The sequence below is a fragment of the Camelus dromedarius genome, chromosome 15 (genome assembly GCF_036321535.1).
Source record: "Camelus dromedarius isolate mCamDro1 chromosome 15, mCamDro1.pat, whole genome shotgun sequence".
NCBI lineage: Eukaryota > Metazoa > Chordata > Mammalia > Artiodactyla > Camelidae > Camelus > Camelus dromedarius.
In genome coordinates, this window is record NC_087450.1 from 37,943,271 (window position 1) to 37,966,058 (window position 22,788).

The 22,788-nt window shown below is 34.8% G+C and overlaps 2 protein-coding genes across 8 annotated transcripts in view; one reads left to right on the forward strand and one right to left on the reverse strand.

Annotated features, from left to right (window-relative positions):
• The first annotated feature begins 6 nt into the window (after nucleotides 1-6).
• Nucleotides 7-22,489, forward strand: CEBPZ (CCAAT enhancer binding protein zeta). Its single transcript, XM_010997246.3, has 16 exons — nucleotides 7-207; nucleotides 2,442-3,931; nucleotides 8,662-8,893; nucleotides 9,443-9,632; nucleotides 11,068-11,156; nucleotides 13,974-14,027; nucleotides 14,469-14,571; nucleotides 14,667-14,735; nucleotides 15,732-15,798; nucleotides 16,737-16,837; nucleotides 17,292-17,349; nucleotides 17,734-17,921; nucleotides 18,458-18,547; nucleotides 21,339-21,400; nucleotides 21,499-21,580; nucleotides 22,155-22,489. The coding sequence occupies exons 1-16, from the start codon at nucleotides 52-54 to the stop codon at nucleotides 22,289-22,291; spliced, it is 3,168 nt and encodes a 1,055-aa protein (XP_010995548.3). The 5' UTR covers nucleotides 7-51; the 3' UTR covers nucleotides 22,292-22,489.
• The window catches only part of CEBPZOS (CEBPZ opposite strand), a 51,452-nt gene continuing 38,541 nt past the window's right edge, over nucleotides 9,878-22,788 (reverse strand). For 5 of the 7 annotated variants that reach the window (XM_031466852.2, XM_031466850.2, XM_031466846.2 and 2 more), the window contains 3 exons: nucleotides 22,331-22,415; nucleotides 22,135-22,191; nucleotides 19,439-21,072 (listed from right to left, as the gene is read on the reverse strand). In XM_031466852.2, coding sequence (XP_031322712.1) covers nucleotides 22,333-22,415 — 83 coding nt within the window. In that variant the 3' untranslated portion in view covers nucleotides 19,439-21,072; nucleotides 22,135-22,191; nucleotides 22,331-22,332. Of the gene's footprint in view, nucleotides 10,617-19,438; nucleotides 21,073-22,134; nucleotides 22,192-22,330; nucleotides 22,416-22,788 lie in introns of those variants that run through there. The other 2 variants (XM_031466848.2, XM_031466849.2) reach the window with 2 other exon arrangements.

Consider the following 22,788-nt stretch of genomic DNA (forward strand, 5'->3'; position numbering starts at 1 on the left):
CCCGACCAAGCGGAAGGAAGCCGCAGGCTTTGCGCGCGTGCTTTCCTTGCTATGGCGGCCTCCAAGAAACCTTTGGAGTTCCATGCCAAGCATCCCTGGCGACCGGAGGAGGCGGTAGAAGATCCGGATGAGAACGATGAGGATGATAACGATGAAACGGAGGATGGGTTTTCCCTGGAAGAAGTGTTACGGCTCGGAGGCACCAAGGTAATGGCCTGGGACTCCTGGAGCAGGACAGAGGCGCGTGGAGCGGTCACTCGAGTGGCGTGCAAATGACTCCGCAGCCCCGGCGCTGCGGAGTGGGAGGGCGTCATGGACCCCGAGTCCAGCTTTGAAATGTGTTCTGTGCGCTTCCCGCACTTCTTTCCCGTTGCTCTTTACAAGAGAAAGTCGTTTAGAATTGAACATTTTTGTGCTTTGTTCTTTCTTAGGATGTAAGTGATCTCATTTTATTGACGTAGTATACCTGGCACTCCGTCAAGTCAGAGAGGACTGACTTTTTGGTCTTGACCTCGTGGCATCAATGTTTGGAACTCCAGTGGTGTTGGAATTTTAACTTCTGTTCTCACATACACGCTCACTACACGCTCATTAAGCTCTCTGCGCTCTTGGATTTTACATCCTGATTAAGGGAAAGAAACAATAACCAAACTTTGGAATACATAGTATGTTAGTCGCTGACTACAGCTATGGAGGAAAATAAAACAAGTAAAGAGGATGATGAGTAGGGGAGGGTGTTAACAGTTTTAAACAAGGTGATCGGGGAACGCAGCACTGATGTGTTTGGGCAGAAAACTGAAGGAAAGAAAGGAGTGAGCCTTTTTTGTTCTGTTCCGTAAACAACAGAAAAGTAAGTACAGCTAAGGCAGAGTGAGGTGAGAGGAGGACAGTGAGAAATGAGGTCAGAGAGGTAAGAGGGTGGACTTATGCTCTGAATTTGATCGGAAACTAGATTTGAAGCAAGTATGTGATGGAATTTGGCTTTTTATTAAATATTTTATAAAAACTGGGCGGGGTGGGATGAGCGAATAGAGGGAAGAGAAATGCAGTTTACAGAGACATATTCACAATTTGCTCTGTACTTGGGTTGTATGTAATTTTTGAGTAGGTAGTATATGTACATGTTACAAAAAGGTTTTTTTTTTTAAAGGAGGGGGTACCTGATGAAAATTCTTTTTTACCACTTTAATCTCCATGCAGTTTCCCTTCCGAGAAAGTCATTTTTATGTCTTTTATATATTCCAAGCAAATACACACACCTGCGTTTGTTACTTTTTACACAAAAGGTACAGTACTATGTCTATAATATTTTTTAAACAATATTTTAGGTCTTTTTTTTCCTTACTGTTTTAGAGAGCCATCCATATCAGTATATAAAGACTGTCATTGGTTTTATGCCTGCATAAATCATTATCTGTCTTAATTTATCTAACCAGCATTTATTGTGGATATTTAAGTTGTCAATCTTTGCTATTTTAAATGATGCTTCAGTAAATACCTTGAATATATATCTTTTTCCACATTTGTAAGTGTGTGTATAACCTAAATTTGTAGAAATGGAATGGCTAGGTGAAAGGATTTGTGTCTTGTATTTTGCTTTTAGTTGGCAAATTGCCCTCCATAGAGGATGTGCCAGTTTATACTTAAATCAGCCATGTAGGAAAGTGCCTTTCCTCACCCTCTCCCAACACTACCTGTCTTAAATTTATCTTTGCTCATCTGACAGATTAAAAAATGAACGTATCATTGTGATTTTAATGTGGACCTTTTTTGGGGGGGATAGAGGGGAGGTGATTAGGTTTATTTATTTATATATTTTAATGGAAGTATTGAGGATTGAACCCAGGACCTCTAAGCACACGTTCTACCACTGAGCTACACCCTCTCCCTAATTTGGACTTCTTTAAATGTCAGTGAGGTTGAGCGTCTTTTCATATTTTTAAAGAGCCGCTTTTTTTTTCCTTCTATGAACCGTATGTGTATATATATCCCTTGCATATCTCTGTTGGGTTGTCATTTCCTTAACTGATGTGTGAGAACTTTTATATTAAATTGAGCCCAATTACTTTGATATGAGTTGCCAGTTTGTTTTTCCAGTTTATTATTTGTCTTTTGATTTTTGTATATATTTTGAGAGAAAGTGATACATTTATTCATTCTTTCCTTTATGGACCCTGAGTTTTCTGTCAAGTTTATAAAGATTTTTGCCTACTCTAGAATTTTTTTTTAATTATGCTGTGCTTTCTTCTGTTTTTTGTTTTATTTTTCTCATTTAAATTTTTGATCCATCCAGTGTTGTGAGTGTAGGTGGGAACCCAGGCAATACCATGATAACTCAAATTAATTGATTTCAAGGATGTAGATATCAGCTTAACTTTTGAAGTTTTAACTAAACTGTTGGATTTGTAATTTATTTTAAACTTTCTTATGTTTTTATGCAGCAAGATTACCTTATGCTGGCTGCTTTGGATGAGAATGAGGAAGTGGTAGATGGAGGCAAAAAAGGAGCAATTGATGATCTTCAGCAAGGTGAATTGGAGGCATTTATTCAGAATCTCAGCTTGGCCAAGTATGCAAAAGCTTTCTCAACTGAAGAAGAAAAACCAGCTAAAAAGGAAGATGCAAGCAAAAACGAAGCAAGAATTCCTAAAGTAAATAATAAAAAGCAAAATGTAGCAGAAAATGAAAGTAAGGTGAAAAATAAGAAGAGAACAGAACAACATCCTGCTGAGAACAACAGTGCCATACCAAAGGTAAAGAGAGATAAACAACAGGACATCTTTGAATTTTTTGAGAGACAGACATTGTTACTTAAGTCTGGAGGCAAATGGTATGATCTGGAGTACAGCAGTGAATATTCTTTGGAACCCCAGCCTAAGGATGTTGTGTCTAAGTACAAAACCTTGGCCCAGAAGTTGTATGAGCATGAAATCAGTTTATTCAAAAATAAGACGAATAATCAAAAGGGAGCCTCTTCTACCTGGATGAAGGCAATTGTGACATCGGGGACACTTGGTGACAGGATGGCAGCCATGATTCTTCTTATTCAGGATGATGCTGTTCACACACTGCAGTTTGTAGAAACTCTCTTGAACCTCGTTAAAAAGAAGGGCAGCAAACAGCAGTGCCTCATGGCTTTGGATACTTTCAAAGAGTTACTCATTACAGACCTTTTGCCAGACAGTCGAAAGCTACGAATTTTCAGCCAGCATCCTTTCAACAAACTAGAACAGTTGTCCAGTGGCAACAGGGACTCAAGGGACAGAAGGCTGATATTATGGTATTTTGAACACCAGCTGAAACACTTAGTGGCTGAATTTGTGCAGATCTTAGAAACTTTAAGTCACGATTCATTAGTAACCACAAAAACACGAGCCCTTATAGTGGCTCATGAGCTTCTTTGTAACAAACCTGAGGAGGAAAAGGCCCTTCTTGTGCAGGTGGTGAATAAACTGGGAGATCCTCAGAACAGAATAGCCACCAAAGCATCCCATCTGTTAGAGACATTACTTTGCAGACATCCCAATATGAAAGGAGTTGTGTGTGGTGAAGTAGAAAGGCTGCTCTTCCGCTCAAACATCAGCTCCAAAGCCCAGTATTATGCAATTTGCTTTTTAAATCAAATGGCCCTCTCCCATGAAGAAAGTGAACTGGCTAACAAATTAATAACTCTTTATTTTTGTTTTTTTCGGACTTGTATCAAGAAAAAAGATATTGAATCAAAAATGCTCAGTGCCCTTTTGACAGGAGTGAATAGGGCATACCCTTATTCTCAGACTGGTGACGACAAAGTGAGGGAGCAGGTTGACACACTGTTTAGAGTGCTGCATGTTGTGAATTTTAATACCAGTGTGCAGGCTTTAATGTTGCTTTTCCAAGTGATGAATTCTCAGCAGACGATATCAAATCGATACTATGCAGCATTGTATCGGTAAGTACCTACCATTCCAGTATGTGAGTGAGAAATAGCGTGGTCTAATACAATGCTGTGCCCCTTTGTGGGGCAAGAGAAAGACTTAGGAAGTGGGATTTTAGGGCCTCCTCGGTAACTTGCTACTACTCACCACCTTTGGGTGACTTAGTCTTTGTTTCCCTGTTGGACAGCTAAATTATGTGCTTTGAATATGTTGTTTATTATTTTTTTGTTTTGAGTAGGCCCCATCCTCAGTCCTGTATTTCTTCCCTCCTGTCCTTCACACAGCCATTTAGTCATTCATTCAACAAGAATTTTTTGAGTGCCGAGTATGTGCTGGGCACTGTTCCAGGACTCAGGACATAGCACAGTGAACAAAATTCCCACCTCTAGAGGCACTTCCGTGCATATTGGGGAAGACACATGGTAAATAAGAAAGCTTTTTGACACAACATTGTAAAATGACTATAACTCAATAAAAAAAAGTTTATATATTAAAAAAAAAGAAAGCTTTTGGATAGGAGGGTTGGGGGTTACAATTTGGGAATTTTTAAAAAAATATTATGATTAAGGCTTTGTTTACTGAATTTTGCAGCTATCCTGCAGTGCACCCACTGAGGGCTGATATTTTGAACAAAGTGTATTTAAGTACAGTTCTTCAAGTACACCAGCAAGCTATATATTGCCTTTTTACGTACATATATCTCTTGAAAAACGTAATGTATAGTGGTTAATATCTTAGACTTAAGCCACATTGCCTGGTTTTGGGTCCCAGCCATTAGTTTGCTGTCTAACTTTGGATAGATTACTTAATCCTCATTAAAACCCCATTGGTAAACATGGTTGATCCCATTTTACTGTGCTTTTATTTGCCTATAAAATGGAGAGGCAAGCATCTATCCCATAGTGTTATTATGAAGATGATGAAATTTCCCCACAATTACACAGCTAGAAAATGACAGAACTGGGAATTTAATAAGGTTAATGAGTTAATGTATATGTAAACCCATGTAATCTTCATGTGTGGTGTGTATTTAACAATGCCCAATACACACTAAGTGCTCTGTAAGTGCTGCCATTATTATTATTATGATGATGATGATGATGATGATGATGATGATGATTTCCTGTCCTCATCCTCACTTTTTCAGTTTAATCCTCTTTTTTTGTTGTGTTTTGTTTTGTTTTTGGAGGGGGAGGGAAGTAATTAGGTTTATTTATTTATTTACTTTTTTTAGAGGAGGTACTGGGGATTGAACTCAAGATCTCATACATACTAAGCATGTGCTCTACCACTTTGCGCTATACCCTCCTGCTTAGTTTAATCATCTTAACAGCTCTCCGGTCTCTGAGGTACATAATTTGTGCAAGTTCACACAGACATTATGAGGCCAAGTTAGGTGGCAAATCCAGATCTATACTAGCTTGGAATTGATGGTGTTTCATGGCACTGATTGCGCTGGTACACTAAAAAAGAATCTCAGAGGTCTTCCCATAAGTCTTAAGAGTCTATAATCTTTCAAAGTAATAAATACTTAAATGTTTTTAGTTTGGGAAGACTTCTGAGACTGAAAATGTAGGGGCTTCAGTGTTTGGGGTTTTTTGTAACTTTTGAGGGTAATAGAATTTCTACTTCTTAGGAAATGTTTGGAAACTATTGGAAAACACGTTTTTCTAATATCTATTTAACATCTCAGTGTTTAAAACAACAGTCTAACATCTCTGAGGAGTACATTCCTAAATTCTTTAAATTACTGCTTGCCAAGCACTCTCACAGATGAATTTCCTCAAAGGGCTTTTAAGCCTTCTTAAAGTATTTATTTTCTCTTGGTTTTATTAAGAATCCTTTAAGTAAAATTGAGGGATAAAAGAAATGAAGAAATGATTCAGTTTACAAAAACATGATTTATCAAAATCTTCAGGAACATGTTCTCTGTCAAATGGTGGAGACAGCCATCTAAATTCTCAAATGCTTCTATTGACATGTAATGGAGCTTATGATTAAAAATAAGTTGCAGAATGGATGAAAATGTTGAAAAATGTAAATGGGAGGAGAGAAAGTGAGATGTCAAAGATTGAATAATATAGACTATTTCAAAATATCACCAGTAGGTACAAGAGTTGTGGAACTGACAAATGGAGAAACCTGGATATGTAGAGCAATATGAAAATGCCTCACAGGGTTAAATATTTTCATTTCTAGTGTTAGTGAAAAAAAAGTAATAAAAGTGCTTAGAACAAAAGTAATAATTCCACATCAGCATATCTGGAGGATTTTGTTAATTCTGGGTGTCCTGATGTCTGGGGTTCTAGACCAGCTGGAACATCCCTGGGATTCAGCAAGCACAATAAAGAGAGAATTTTAAAATTATCATAGGAGATAATAGTTCAGCAGTCAGCAGAGGAGACCCTTGAGGGGAGAGAAGGACACATAATTAGCTATAGTATAGGGTCAGGTATTTGAAAGGCTGTCATGTAGAAGTATAATTAGGTTATTTTGATAAAATTATATATATTTAAAGCATATAACAAAGATTTGATCCATGTATACATTGTGGTAATTACCATAATCAAGTTAATTAACATCTTTTCTTGGTGACGATGCTTAAGATCTATTCTTAGCAAATTTCAAGTATACAGTAACAGTATTAAGTATATTCATCATGCTGTATGGTAGATCCTCTCAGAACTTACTCATCTTATAATTGAAAGTTTGCACCTTTGACCAGCATCTCATTTCTTCCACCCCAACCCCTGACAACTACCAGTCTGTTCTCTGTTTCTATGAATTTGATTTTTTTCAATTCCACGTATATGTGAAATCATAGAGTAGTTGTCTTTCTCTGTCTGACTTACTTCACTAAGCACAATGTCCTCCGGGTTCATGCATGTCACAAGTAGGATTTCCTTCTTTCTCATGACTGAATAATAATCTGTTGTGTGTTTATGCCACATCTTCTTAATCCAGTCATCTTATTGACAGACACATAGGTTGTTTCTGTACTTTGGCTGTTGTGAGTAATGCCGAGAACACGAGCGTGCAGATTTCCTTTGGATATATGCCCAGAAGTGGAATTGCTGGATCATATGGTAGTTCCGTTTTTAATTTGTTGAGGAATCACCATAGTGTTTTACACAGTGGCTGTACCAACTTATATTCATACCAACAGTGTACGAGGGTCCCACTTTCTCCACATCCTTGTCAGTGTTAGTTATCGCTTGTCTTTTTGATAATAGTCATCCTAACAGGTGTGGTTGATATCTCAGTGTAGTTTTGATCTGCATTTCCCTGATGATTAGTGGTATTGAGCTTCTCTTCATGTACCTTTTGGCCATTTGTATGTCTTCTTTGGGAGAATGTCTATTCAGGTCCTCTGTCTATTTTTTAATTGAATTATTTGGAATTTTTTGCTATTGAATTGTATGGAGTTCCTTATATATTTTTTATATTAACCTTTTATCAGATACATGGTTTGCAGATACTTTTGTTCATAGGTTGCCTTTTCATTTTGTTGACTGTTTCCTTTGTTGTGCAGAAGCTTTTTAGTTTGATCTAGTCCCACTTGTTTATTTTTGCTTTTGTTGCTTGTATTTAGGTAATCTTGTGTTGCTCCAGGAGGCAGTAGTAGAATTGATGGTTGGAAATTACACAGGAACAGATTTCAACTGTGGGTAAAGAAGGTATTTTCTGGCAAAAAACGAGTTGTCCAAAGTTAGTGAGCAGTCTGCAATCACTAGAGATACTGTACAACCACTTACCATGAAGTGAATCACTTATTATTCAGCAAATATTGAGTACTTATTAAGTGCCAGGCACCAGCTTTATAACAGTGAATAACACAGACACAGGTCCCTGTTCCATTGGACTCTAGGGGTGAGAGGGGGAGGAGAGAATGGCAGAAGAACGAGTTAAACTGTAACGAACATAAATATGGGACTGAGAGAGGAAATAACGGAGGAACCTGTGCACATGCAGACAGCTGGAGAAGAGCATTCTGGGCAGAGGGAATAGTGTGTATGGGAAGGATACAGTCATACAGTTTTACATTGAGCTGGAGAGTCTCTGAAGTCCTCACAATTCAGTTTCCTACTCCACGTGTATGCTTCACCAGAACCATGTGGAGGCAGCCTCTGGTCACCAGATAGTAGGGAGTGATGCAAGGACAAGAACCTGGTCTAGTCCACTGCTTACACAGGTCAGTTTTCATCGTTTGGCTTTGGATTAGCCTTTCATGCACAGTTCTGTATCTATATGAAAACTACACTGTTAGGGCTGTGCCCTGTTGGTCTGGAGAATGGAAAACCACTTGGGAAAGAGAAAAGGAACCACAAAAAAAGGTCTCTTGATCCTGTGTATTTTTTCCCCTGATATTATCATCATTCCTTCTATTCTGATCATTGACTTCCATTTTACGTCTTAGGGCAGAAATGGTCTCTTGTGTATAGCACAGGGAAATATATACAAGATCTTATGGTAGCTCACAGTGAAAAAAAAATGTGACAGTGAATATGTATATGTTCATGTATAACTGAAAAATTGTGCTCTACACTGGAATTTGACACAACATTGTAAATGACTATAACTCAGTAAAAAAAATGTTAAAAAAAAAAAGAAATGGTCTCTTATTCTAAAATAAGCAGGAAGGTTATCTCTAACTAAGATTACGTTAGTAGTTGACTCTAATATGTGACTGCTGGTTATGGGGGTGTTTTATGAATAAACGTGTGGTCTTTTTTCTATTTTGCAGGAAGATGCTGGATCCAGGCTTGATGATGTGTTCTAAGCAAGCCATGTTTCTTAACCTTGTCTACAAATCTCTGAAAGCGGACATCGTATTGCGGAGGGTGAAGGCTTTTGTGAAGAGGTTACTTCAAGTTACTTGTGAACAGATGCCACCATTCATATGTGGAGCTTTATATCTTGTGTCTGAGATCCTTAAAGCAAAACCAGGTTTAAGAAGTCAACTAGATGATCATCCGGTATATTTTATAGCTGCTTTTTAAATCGAGTGGGTTCTGAAATATATTTGGTATTTTCCTTCTTTGCTTTCAGTGACAATAACTTACTTAGTTCTCTGGAGCATGTAGTATGAGTCTTGGAAGCAGACGGACCTGGATTTTAGTCCCAGGTGTACAGTTTACTAGGTGGGCATGTTGCTTGACCACTTTACTTGTAATAAACTACCCTAAACTGATTATATGAAATAGTTGTAGACATTTGTAGAGCTAGTGGGTCTCTTACCTGTCTCCTCAGTTGTGAAGTGGACATAATAGCACCTGCCTGATAGGGTTATTTATAACAAGTCAGAGATTTACATGAGGGCTGAATGTTTTGAATGTCTCAGGGATTCTTGGCCCAAAACTTTATTACATTTAAAAATAAGAATATGGTCTCATTCTAAATTTCATTGATGGAACTTTCACGTTTCATCAGAGTTGCAATAAGCAAATCTTCTTCAAAACTATCTCATGTAATTGAATATAGACTTCCAGTTGATTAACCCAGATTCATTAAACCATTTTTTTTAGGAGTCTGATGATGAAGAAAATTTTACTGACATAAAAGATGATGCAGAAATAGAAACATTCACTGATACAGATAAAGAAACAGAAACAGATACTGTGAAAAAAGTTGAGATGGAAGAAACTGTGTCTGAAAGTCATGTGGAAACCAAAAAGTTAAAATCTGCTTCTTGGGTGCACTTTGATAATTTGAAAGGTGAGTTTCTTAAATATTAAATTATTCTCTTGAATCTTTAAACAGAGGAATTGGATTCCCCTTTGATCTTAATAGAAGTAAATATACCATTTTAGAAGTCCTCAATATTGCTTTCCTTTAAATGGGAGTTCTCATAACCAGATATATATAGGAACTTAGAAGTAAATTTTTAATATGAATCATTGATTTGTTCATTAACAGTACTACAGATAATAAATACATATTTTTAAATAAATCTTAGAAATTAAAGTAGATCTTTTTGGAACTGTGAAGATTTAGTGAGAAAACTGGACACGTTCGATGCACAACAGATCTCTTTTTCTTCAGGTATAGATTTAATAAGTTTACACCTTTGAACCAGTTTTAGTTTCTTGGCTTTTATCTGTACATGTAAAACCCTCCTACATGAAACATATATGAAAACAACAAATGTATGTACACTAAAGTTTGATTTCTAAACAAAAAAATATCTGGTTACATATTGTGAATTGTGTGGAACTTGTAGTTATTTTGTTTGAGCCTCATATTTACCCTCTATAGTTCCTCAAAGTAGTGTTTTAGGATTGAAAACTTTCTGTGAAATAGAAGCTTTCGGTTTTCCATCCACATACACAAATTGAATTAAGTCTCATAACAGAATATTAGAGCCAAAAGAAATCTTAGAAGTACAGCCTCTTCATTTGAGGCTGTAAAGAAAAGCACACTAGCCTTGAGGATCAAGAAATGTGACTGACCTATTTCTTCCAGCTTGTTGTGGGACTCTTGATCAGATGATTTTCTCTCTCCAAACTTCAGTTTGCTTGTGAAGTATAAAAGAGGAGTATGGCAGCCATCAGGAAAGCTTTTAAAAGAATCCATCAGTTGCCCTGAAGGCCAACCCAAGTATAATCCTTTAGAGAGATGATGAGCAGGTGCATTGTGAAGGAGACAGTTCCTGTTATGTGCTCAACTTTTCTTGCTTTAATTTTTTAATCCAGAGGGTTGCTGAAAACATGAAAAAGATATTATAAACCTGTTCAAGTGAGACTTATTTCTGGGCATAATTTAATGATAAATATTCAGTGCACTCTAAAGTTCCAAAAGAATTTAGGCCTGTTTCATCCTCAGGTTATTTGCCATGTTACCACTTATGACCTAATTGACCAAGAAATGGGTGCCTTTTGTTGCTATTTGAAAAGGGAATAAAATCTGAAGGGGAGCTTTTAGTAGTTGGAATAAACATGCTGCCTGGTTTATTCAATAGCAAATACTAGCTTGGGTACCATGATAAATTCTTGACAAGGCTTGGAGTTTTTGATCTAGGTAGGATACCTGGCTAACTAAGAGTATTGAAAATTATAGGTGTCATTGACATCAGTAGTTTTGGTGGTTTTAGTGACCTCTTGGTCTAGGAATAAAACATTTGAGAAATACTATTTTATATTTTTGTTCTCAGGTGGCAAACAGTTAAACACATATGATCCATTCAGTAGAAACCCTTTGTTCTGTGGAGCTGAAAATACAAGTCTTTGGGAACTCAAAAAGGTAAAATAATTTCAAATTGTCTCTTAATTCATCTGTGCTGTATTTTGTCCCCATGGATTTAACACCTTCAAGTTTCCTTTTTTTGTGTGTGAATGATAAATATAGTTTATTTATTTAGACATTAATTGGCATAAGGAAGCAATTTGAAGTTTGTCACTTGGCTGTAATACCTTATAACCCATATTTCTGTTGCCTCTGATAAACATTGAATTTATCTGTTTCTCCATTCACATGTAGAAAATCTTACATAATAATGTAAAATCTTACAAAATAATGTGCATGCAAAATAAGGATGTTAATACATGGCTAGAAACAAATTTTGCTTTTTGTAAGTAGATTATTGCATATAATGGCTCTATATAGGGATAAGTTTTGCTTTATGTATTAGGTATGTCTGAAAAGTTTTGTGATGACAGAACTTTTTCCAAGCAAAGTTACTTTTTAAACACATAAGAGGTATTCATATTTATAATAACCTTTCTATGATTCTTTTGGGAAAGCAAGTAAATGACTTCCTATACAGACTTGTTAGCAAGTCTGATAGGTCATAGCTACTTTCATAGTGATACCAAGACATTCTTTGCCTTTGTCACTGTTGACAGTGGCACTGATAGTAAAGAAATGATGGATAAAACTGCTGATTCCTTAGCACAAATAAAACAGTAGAACCAGGCTGCATTCATGGTCATTAAATTCTTCATTGCCACATACTTGTAGGGAACAAAAAAATCAAGTATCACATAAGAGTGATGAAGCAGGAAAAAAAATTGTTGATTTTATTATCTTGACCCCAAAATACATACATTTCTTTTTACTATTCTGTGTGCATATATAACAAGAACACATAAGGCTCTTTGCTGCAGACCTAAGTATGAGGGTTGTCTGATGTCTTGGGAAAGTGCCTGGGGAGTTGTCGGAAACACCGCTAGCTGCTTTTTTCGTGAAAGGCTGGCTGACAGACTGGTGATTCAGACTTGGGTATTTGGGAGATTTTTTCTTGAAAATGAATGAAGTGAACCTTTTGCTTCAAACAAAACAGCTGACAGTGTTTGTTGTCAATGATAAAATTCAAGCTTTTAAGCACAGATTAAAATTTTAGAACTCCTATAACCACCATCTTGAACTTAACAGTTTCTCAGTAGATAAAAACTTTTCTGATGAAAATCAGTGGTGATACTAACAATGTGATTTTTGTGATGTTGAATGAAATGTGACTAACATTTGGAAGATTTGCATAACTCACTGAGTCAGTATTTTCCAAATGACCAATGCACAGTGTTACAGAGTCAAGCATGGATAAAAGATCCATTCACTGTAGACTAGTCAATTTTAAGTAGCAAGTACCAAAAGCTGATTGATGGGGTTTCAGATTCCATATTGCAGCTAATCTTCAATTTCAATATAGTAGCAAAGAAAAAAACTCCACATTTATGTGAAAGACTATTGGTTAATCCTCTTTTTTCCAACTATATATCTGTGTGAGGCCAGATTTTCTCCATATACTTCAACTAAAATAACATGGAATACAGAAGCAGATATGAGAATCCACTGTCTTCTGTTAAACCAGACATTAAACAGATTTGCAAAACTGTAAAATAATGCCACTCTTCTCAGTCATATTTATTTGTTCTGAAAAAGTTATTTTTATGAAACATTTATATCAATATATAATGTGTTTATTGCTATTTTAAATGAACTATGTTTAAAATTTTTCTGTTGTAATATCTAATGAAGTAAATATCAATAGATATATCCCATTTAAATTAAGAAAGCACTTGAGGTCCTTGATTTTTTAAATTTATGTATTTATTTAACAATATCATTTTTTAAATTGAAGTATAGTTGATGTACAATATTATGTTACAGGTATACAATACAGTGATTCACAATGTTTAAAGGTTATACTCCATTTATAGTTATTATAAAATATTGGCTATATTCCCCATGTTGTACAATACATCCTTGTAGCTTATTTCATACCTGATAGTTTGTATCTCTTAATCTTCCAACTCCATCTTGTCCCTTCCCCCTTCCCCCTCCCCACTGGTAACCACTAATTCCTTCTCTACATCTGTAAGTCTGTTTCTTTTCTGTTATACTCACTAGTTTGTTGTATTTTGTTAGATTCCACGTGTAAGTGGTATCTTATAGTATTTGTCTTTCTCTGTCTGACTCATTTTACTTAGCATAATGCCCTCTAAGACCATCCATGCTGTACACCAGAAACTAATACAACATTTTAAATCAACTGTACTTCAGTTAAAAAGCAAGTAAACAACACAATTATAATATGTGCAGAAGAACTGAACAGACATTTTTCCAAAAGAGGAAATGCAGATGGCCAACAGGAACATGAAAAGTTGCTCAACATCACCAGTATCAGGGAAATGCAAGTCAAAATCACAATGAGATATCATCTCACATCTGTCAGAATGGCCATTATCAAGAAGAACACAAATAACAAATGTTGGCAAGGATGTAGAGAAAAGGAAACCCTTGTACACTGTTGGTGGGAGTGTAAATTAGTGCAGCAACCACGGAAAACAATATGGAGGTTTCTCAAAAACCTAAAAATTGAACCACCATATGGCCCAGCAATTCTACTCCTGGGCATCTATCCAAGAAAAACAAAAACATTAATTCAAAAAGATACATACACCTCACTACTAACAGTTGAGGTCCTTGGTTGTTAAGTGTGTAAAGTGCTGCTGAGAATCACTTTTCTGATATATTGGATTAAGTTTCAATTTTTTGGATTTTCATAAATAATCTACAGCTATAGTAAAAGTTCACCTAATTTCACATTTTTCTTTTTAGCTGTCTGAGCATTTTCATCCCTCTGTGGCCCTTTTTGCAAAGACTATCCTTCAGGTAAGTCTCAAATATTCAGGAGACAAAAAGTAAGTAATCCAGTTTTAGAGAATCAATAATTGGTCAAACAGTGCTTTCTCCACCAGAAAGAATCATGAACATTCTCTGCTATTGTAAAGGAAGATTGCCCTCCCTTTTCCCATTTGCTGTGTTGCCACTCAGGGTTTGTTTCCTGGTTAGATGACCTGCAGTATTAATACTATTTGCCTATTCATAAAATCATCAGTGCATCTTAGAATGTGTATGAGTGTGTTTAATTTCTTCAGGAAGATAATAATGTGCATGAGAGGGATGTTTGAAGGGTCTTTTATTGCATGTTTGTGCCTTCGAAGCAATGTAATAGATGCTTACATTTTTCTTTTTGTTTCTCATCTAGATGCATACATGTAATTTGAGTTAAGTTCTTAATTCCTTCTCCCCTCCCCACCCCTCACCTTTCAGGGAAATTATATTGAGTATTCAGGGGACCCACTACAGGATTTCACACTAATGAGATTCTTGGATCGATTTGTATACCGAAATCCAAAGCCACATAAAGGCAAAGGTATGCTTCTATTTGATGAATTTTTCGGTTGATGCTGCTGTAATATGAGCATATAACTAGGTTTTACATTATGCTGTCATGATTTTACATTTCAGGAAACACAGACAGTGTTGTGATGCAGCCAAAAAGAAAACATTTTATGAATGATATTCGTAGTCTTGCTGGTAAGTATAAAGCCTGGACAGTTGAAACTGATAAGACAGTACAAGTTAGTAACACATAAATTGTGTTATTCTTTGCTCTACTTTATCAGAATAAAACTTAAGCACCAGAGATAATTATCCATCTCTGTTCTGAAGAGTGTATGCATTTTCAAGCTTATTGTGACTGGGCTGTTTTGTTTTTTTTTTAATTTTATTAAAAAAATTTCAAACATATTCAAAATATATACATAAGTAGTATGATGAGCCCCCTCCCTCAACCCATAACCATTACCCATCTTCAACAATTAACATTTTGCCATTCTTTATAGCTTTATCTGGCTTCTCCCCTCCAGCCTATATATAATTACCTTTTACAGTTCAGACCATCTTAAGCTCACTACTATGGGCTCGGCAGAAAACCCACAACAGATTTTGTCACAGAGCATCTTTTTAAACTCAATTGATAACCTACTTCTATGGGTATTTAGTACCCATCTTGTAGATCTGATTCTGTCTTTGTATTCAGAGCAGACATTTCTTTACATACTAGATTTAGCTTTTTATTTTTCTTAGTTTTCCCTCAGTATTAAGTAAAATTGTGGATACTTCTATCTTTACCTTTACTTCCTATTTGCAGAGTGGCAGGCGTTATTGTCATTTTTCCAAGATGAAAATGACAAGTTTAAAGTTATGATTAAAAGAACTCTTTTAATTTTTTAAGTTTTTCTCTTGAAATTTGGATCCTGGATGCAGTTGGAGGACAGTGAGAGAACCCTGTTCTTTCACTGTGATGCACTGATGGCTACAAAGTTAGATTGTAGCCCACAAAGTTTCAAACGTTGGGTTTCCTCTACACAGATTTTTCCAGAGATTGTCCTTCATACTATAAGCTGCCTTGTGTCCAACTTCCTTACATTTTGAGACTTTACAATTATAGGTATTCTGCACTTAGTCTGAAGAGCTTGAATAACATAAAAAGGATTACTTTAATAAATTAAAATTTTTAACTTCTCCTAGTTAACAGTAAGGAGTTCCTTGCAAAAGAAGAAAGCCAAATACCAGTGGATGAAGTGTTTTTCTATAGGTAATATATCTAATGGTTTCATTTGGGGAACTGTTAAATTTAAAATTTTTAGATTCCGTAAATGGTTTAACATATGCCTATCTTGAAAAGATCAACGGTTATGTCAATATCCATTTTTGTGAGGGGAATTTAGAAATGTCAGTTTGCTAATATTAAGATATCTAAGTGAAACTAAAGCAAATTTGGGGGCTTTGTTTTTAATAATTTAGCATCAATTTTAAGTATCTTGACTTTGTGAAATTTAATCTTTCTTTTTTTTAATATAGTAATTTTCTTACAGGCTTTAAATCTGTATCAGTCTGATATAATGATAAATAATTCATGAGTAATTTGTCCAAAACATGGCTCTAAACAGAATTAGCAAAATTCATTGCACTACCGTGGAGATAAGTCCTAAACCTACTGGAATTCCTACTAATGCCTCGTAGTAGTAAAGGAACTGTTACCTGTTGATTGATTAATTCAGTTGTTTTGTTGTTGTTGTTTTACATTTTGTGTAAAGAATTTTGAGGGTACGATCCCATCTGCAAAATGCTAAGTTTCACTGTACCCCAATATAAGAATAAATCTAACTGATAAGTATTGTGATTAGTGGTCATTTAGAGCCACAGTTTATAATATTGGAATACTTGCATCATTTCATTAGTTTTAATGCTAAAACAGCCTTTTACTGTGCCATTTAATTAAGATGAGTTAAGGTGTTTTTATGAAGAACACCCTAAATCGTTGAAATTTATTCTCCACATTTCAGAAGTTTCCAACTATTTTGTTGAATTCAAAACTTTTTTTTAAATAATAAATACAAACTTTAGTCATTTATATCCAATGGAATTAACTGCTTTTACACTTGTTAGTGTCACTGGTCATAGGTGTTTTGATTATAGTAAAATGGGCCTTTTAATAAAATTATCAAATATGTAACATGCATTTTATTTTAGGTACTATAAAAAAGTTACTAGGGTTAAAGAGAAACAAAAACGGAATGAAGATGAAGAAAGTATAGAAGATGTGGATGATGATGAGTTTGAAAAGATGATTGGTAATTTTTTTATCTATATAATCCACAGAGCTAGAAATATTTTAATTGGAATTTAGACTGAAACAAAAACCATGCGAAATTAGAAAAAATTACATTGAGCTCACCTGTTAAATATTGAATTACACCTACTAAAAAATAAGCACATAAGTAGTTCTAGTGTAGTAAAAAGGGCTGTAGTTGCTAAATACTGTTTTATTTGATATTTTCCCTCTTCCCATAAAAGAACTGTAGAAAGAAGCTAAAATTAACTGGAACCCATTTAGTTTAGGGAGTTAGTTAAGGCCAGTATATTCATAGGTTTATGTAGTTTAATAAAACACACCAGCGGTGGTCAGACGTATATCATTTTGGTGTTCACTCATGAACAGCAGGCTCATGACTGTGTTAACTGATTCAGACATACGACACATTACTCATTGCTGTATCTCATCATTTGTGTGTTGTTCTCTGGCAGACACTTTTGAAGATGATAATTGTTTCACCTCTGGAAAGGATGACCTTGATTTTGCTAGGTAAAATACTTTTCTTCAGTAGTAGGGGGTTTTTTGTTTGTTTGTTTTTTCCTTACTGTTTTCCCAGCATTTCCCAAATTATTGTCCCTCAGAACAGTAGAACATGAGCACAGGACTCTGTGATGTATAGGAGAAAGGTATTGAAATAAGTTTGGGAAATAGATACAGTACTTTCATTTTTAGACTCTTATAATGCTCATTAGTATAGTAAATAAAGGCTCGGAGCTGAGTATAGTAAATAAAGGTTCATTAGTACAGTAAGTAAAGGAGAGGCTTGTACCTCTCTTTTGAATTCTGTTAATAGCCTAATAACCTGCTGTTCACCAAAATATACTTTAGAAAACAGTGTCCTCTCCTACATTACAAGTTGTTCTTTTTCTGCAGCAACGTGAAAAAGAAAGCAAAAGGAGCTAGGGATGACTCAGAAGATGACGATTCAGAAGATGATGACCTTGATAACCTGGATGATGATGAAGTCTCCTTAGGAAGTATGAATGAGGAATTTACTGAAATTGAGGAAGATGGAGGAACATTCATGGATGTGCTTGATGATGAAAACGAGAGCATTCCAGGTAAACATTTTAAAATAGAAGATAGAAACAAACTCTTTCTTCCCCAGCATAGGCTAGTTTTTCAGTTGAAGGGTTTTGCTTTTTGGTTTTTTTGTTGTTGAAGGTTTTTTTTTTAACATTACCCTGTATTCAAATAAATACCCAGATCAGCCATTACTTGAAAGAGGACCTTTTTCCCTCTCATTTGAAACTGAAGCTTTGCTTTGCTCTTTTCTTTTCTTTTCTTTTCTTTCCTTTTCCCTTCCCTTCCCTCCCCTCCCCTCTCTTTTTTTTCTTTCTTTTTTTTTAAGCAGTTGAGTTTTCAGTTTCAGGCTTTTATTTTCATTAAGGTCAGCTGTATTATACTGCACCTGCTGAGTACCTATACTATACTCAACAAGTCTGTACTATACCTGTTAAGCTGTTACACTGCCTTTTAAAAATGTTGCAATAGTAATTAGCAGTTTCTTAAAAGTTAATCAGTATTCATCATTATAGCCCTATAGCAGCTCTGCTGTTTTTAAATTGCTTAATAACAGCGTTTTTTTTGGCAACAGAACTTGATGATGAAGTCAGTTCCAAAGTCAACAGTAAGAAAAACAAGAGAAAAGGTGCAAATGATTTTGACTTTGCTGGGTCATTTCAAGGTAAGAAAATGAATTTAATCTCTTTTAAACCTAAGCATTATGCACGTGAAAGCTATTGTTCATTATCATTTGGGGAAATTAACTCCTCTAAATTGGTTAATACAATTTTTGTTCTTATAACGGATTAATAAGTTTTATGTATTTTTAATATATGAAGATTGCTGTTTCCCACATACACCTTCAATTATTTTCTCTTCCTAAATTCCTTCCTCTTTTTTAAATAGATCTAGATCATCTTTTCATTCATGTTTAAACCATTCAGTAATATGTAAGCCCTGGATTTTCCAGACATCTGTTGCCTTTTTCCTTTTCAACCACCTCTTACCCTTGCCATCTGACCCATCTGAAAACCTATGCTCTTTATTAACGTCATTTTCCTTTTTTATGAGATTTCCCATTTTGCTGCCATGACAAAATGATTGTAACCTCAAAAATATATAAAATAGAACAAATTAGCAGAATTTGACTTTTTTTAAAGCGTATTAATGGATTATGCCTTTTAATGTTCACACTTCTGCAGTGCTAAAAAAAAAACACTGTATCAGTTGACAGTTTTTAAAGTTTTTGATAAAAACATAGAAAGCACTATAATATAAATATTTTATTCCTTAATTTGTGGATAAATTTGCACGGGCTCACTTTTTTTTTTTTAATGCTTTGCTTCTGATGCCTCTTTAGTTTCTGCAAATACAGCTGACCCTTGAACAACAACAGTTTAAACTGCATGGGACTAGTACTACATGGTCCATAGTTGGGTGAATCTGAGGATGACTGTAAATACATATGCCTGTTTTCAGCTGCACTGGGGATGGGTGCCCCTAAACCCCGTGTTGTTCAAGGGTTAGCTGTAAATACCGATGAATAAAAATAGACTTGCAAATTTAGAAGTAATTAAAATGCTTGACAATATTTTATTAAAATTAAACAATATTAAAAATGTTTTTTGACAGTAAATATCAAAAATAATAACTATATATTGGTAAAAGTATATAAAGTATATATAAAAGTCCCTGAGAGACTTCTATGCCTACAAAATTTGTATTAGCCCTTTGAAGTACGGCTGACATCAAGTCCTTTTAACTAGATTGATTCAGCTGATGCATATTTACATCATAACATGTTATTTTCAAAATTTCATCCTTCATCGAGGATGTAAGGTCACACTTTAATAGTAGCCTATGCTCTTAAGGCAGAGTTTTCCTCAAAGTCTCTCAGAAAAGAAATACTGCTTTGTCTTAAGTCCTTATGAGCCTGCCATATTAAAAGATGCTCTCTCATTGACCTTATTTTGAATAATAAAGTACTATTTCAGAAGACATTAGCCTGAAAGGATCGCAAATCTCAATGGATAATAGTTTTGGATGCAGATTAAAAGATACCTGATTTTTAAAAAAGAGGCAAAGATATTTGTAACAGACTTATTAATTGATCCTGGGGAGATTTCACCCTACATTTGCAAATGTTGGATATCCCTAAGAATAAACAAACCTTAAGGAAACTTTAAGAAGGCAGTAAAGGAGAGGTGCTAGCTAAAGGAAGTTTTAGATACATACCCAGAGGATGAATGAAAACCAGAAAACCCTTCCTGATAATACACAAATGAAATGCTCTAGAAACTGTTGTCAAAAGTAGGCCTCATCTGTCCATGCAAAGGCTTGTACACAGTTGTTCTTAAAAGCATTTTTCTTAATAGCCAAAAAGTAGGAACAACCTAAATATCCATTGACTGATGAATATAGAAGCAAAAAATGAAATCCCATATAGTGGCATATTACTCAGCAATAAAATGGAATGAGGTACTGATAAATGCTGTAATATAGATGAGCCTCCAAAATGCTATGCTAAGTGAAAGCACCTAGATACAGAAAATCACGTATCACATGATTACATTTATATGAAATAGCCAGAAAAGGCAAAGGAGAGAGCATGTAACTGCAGAGGGGCAGCAGAAATCTTTTAGAGTTGATGGAAAATGTTCTAAAATTGCATTGTGATGACAGTAGAACAACTTTGTAAATTTACTAAAAATTACTGAATTATACGCTTAAAACAGCTGAATTTTATTCCTTAGTCAAGTTGTTTTTTAAAAGTGGTTCTAGTAACACTAAAGACATTGATGTCAATAGAGTATTAATGTTGTTTCAAGAAAATGGATAAAAGCAGTATTTCTAGTCAATATATTTTTAGACAATGTGATTTTAAATGTGTGAGTTAAAATGTAATGAGTTAAAATGTAATAAATTAAAATGTAACAAATATTAAAAATAGATGTTTTACTATTATCTATTTTGAAACATTAGATATTCAGAATTACAAGGGAGTTTTTTTGTTTTTTTTTTTTAAGGAGAACAACTTTATTTTGAGTAGTATAAACAAAATTCCATTTATAACATAATAAACAAACCTTCCATCAGTTTCTTCCCTGTATTTAACCTTAAATATTCTAAAATCCATCCAAGTCAACTTTGGAATTTTAATCTTGCCGGATACTATGAAACAGGGCAAACCTTGATCGATGGTCAAATCTGAAAGGCAGCAAGACACTACTGTCATCTGAACAGTTCTATTAGGATATTAACTTTTTAAATAATACTATATACTAACTCTTAAATAAGTTAATTTCTGTCTTTAAATGCCAGCTACCTAATGATGCTAGAAGATAACTGTAATTGTGTTTTAACCCATATATATATATTTTTTTTTTTAACAAAACCATGTTGAAAGATTGTATTTTTTCCAAAATAATCGGATTTACAATTTAATAATCTAAGTTTATACTTTTTTTTTTAAGGACAGAGAAAAAGAAAGAAAAGAAACCTCAATGACTCCAACCTATTTGTATCTGCTGAAGAGGTAAGGCTAACCTGCTGTCTTAGGCAGTTAGCTCTTGTACATTGTTTTAAGTTTTCTAATAAATGTATTCTCTCCCTCCACTCCCTCCACCCCCTCAGTTTGGCCACCTATTGGATGAAAATATGGGATCCAAGTTTGATTACATTGGAATGAATGCCATGGCTAACAAAGATAATGCAAGTAAGTAACTTGAATTTTTATTAAGGTTTTAAAATAGCCTTAACTTAGAATTTCTGAAGATATGAATATTTTTGGAGGACCTTTTTATAGTAAGAAGGGGTAAAATGGTTCCTTAAAACCTAGAAGGAATAGCTTTTTTATCTCACTGTTAAGGGAGCACACAGGATTAAAATGTATTTATAGACTATAGCAAAAAAGGATTACAGCCTATGAAAATTAGGTTTTTGTTTTTGTTTTACAAAGGCAGGCTATTTTTACGTGGTATGAATTTGCTAGCTAACTTTATAAGTGCTTTAAAGACATTTTAATTATGTCTGATATTGATAGTTACTGGCTTCTCTTCTTTCACCAGTAAAAGTGTTCAGGGGAAATAAAATCCTTAAAGCATTTGTTCCTTTCCTGTCGTCTTTGATGATAAATATGGAAGGAAAGCAGCCAACAAGCAGGGGGTTTGCATGGTGGATGGGAAATGACTGTAGGCCATGGCAGACCGGAAGTTCCTATTACTCAGTAGGATGTTCCATGGGGCCTCCAAGAGTCTACAATGTGCTCACCTTTCTTCTCCTCTCCAAAGGTTTCAAACAGCTTAGATGGGAGGCTGAACGCGATGACTGGTTACACAACAGAGATGTGAAAAGCATCATTAAGAGAAAGAGAAATTTCAAAAGGAGGCCAAAAACCACTCTGAAAATTAAAAAGCAAAGAAAATGAGTGTTTTCTAAATAAATTACAAATCAAAATTCTACTTACTCCTAATTTTTGCTGTTCAGCCATTTTTCTTGATCTTGCTCTCTAATTCCATATATTCCAGACTGTTCAATGGATTTGTAATAAACTATAAATAAAAACAGCTGTCATTTACAAAATCATGTAAAAGTGTTAAAATTAAACTATATTGAGAAAAACCAAGCTTTTCTTCCTTATTTCTGCATAGTAAAATGAAAAAGATGATAGGTAAAGATGATGGTAGAATACATATGCTGTGTATAAGCTCTAGCATCTTTAATAATCATTGTAAAGAGAGCTATTTACTAAGCATTACTTTTGTACCAGATAACTGTGCAAAGTAATTACATGATGTCATCTTGTTTAATCCTCATAACAGTTCATGAGATGGGCATTATTATCTCTACTTGACAGAGACAAGAAAAGCTCCAAGAAGTTAGCAAACCAGAGATTGCTCTTAAATTTTAAGCTGTGGTTTGATT

Excerpts from the sequence above, each read along its gene's own strand:
- CEBPZ (XM_010997246.3), top strand. The coding sequence starts at position 52 with ATGGCGGCCTCCAAGAAACCTTTGGAGTTCCATGCCAAGCATCCCTGG. Across the intron at positions 9,633-11,067 it reads GCACTTTGATAATTTGAAAG|GTGGCAAACAGTTAAACACA; the intron begins GTGAGTTTCTTA and ends TTTTGTTCTCAG. Across the intron at positions 16,838-17,291 it reads TGAGTTTGAAAAGATGATTG|ACACTTTTGAAGATGATAAT; the intron begins GTAATTTTTTTA and ends GTTCTCTGGCAG.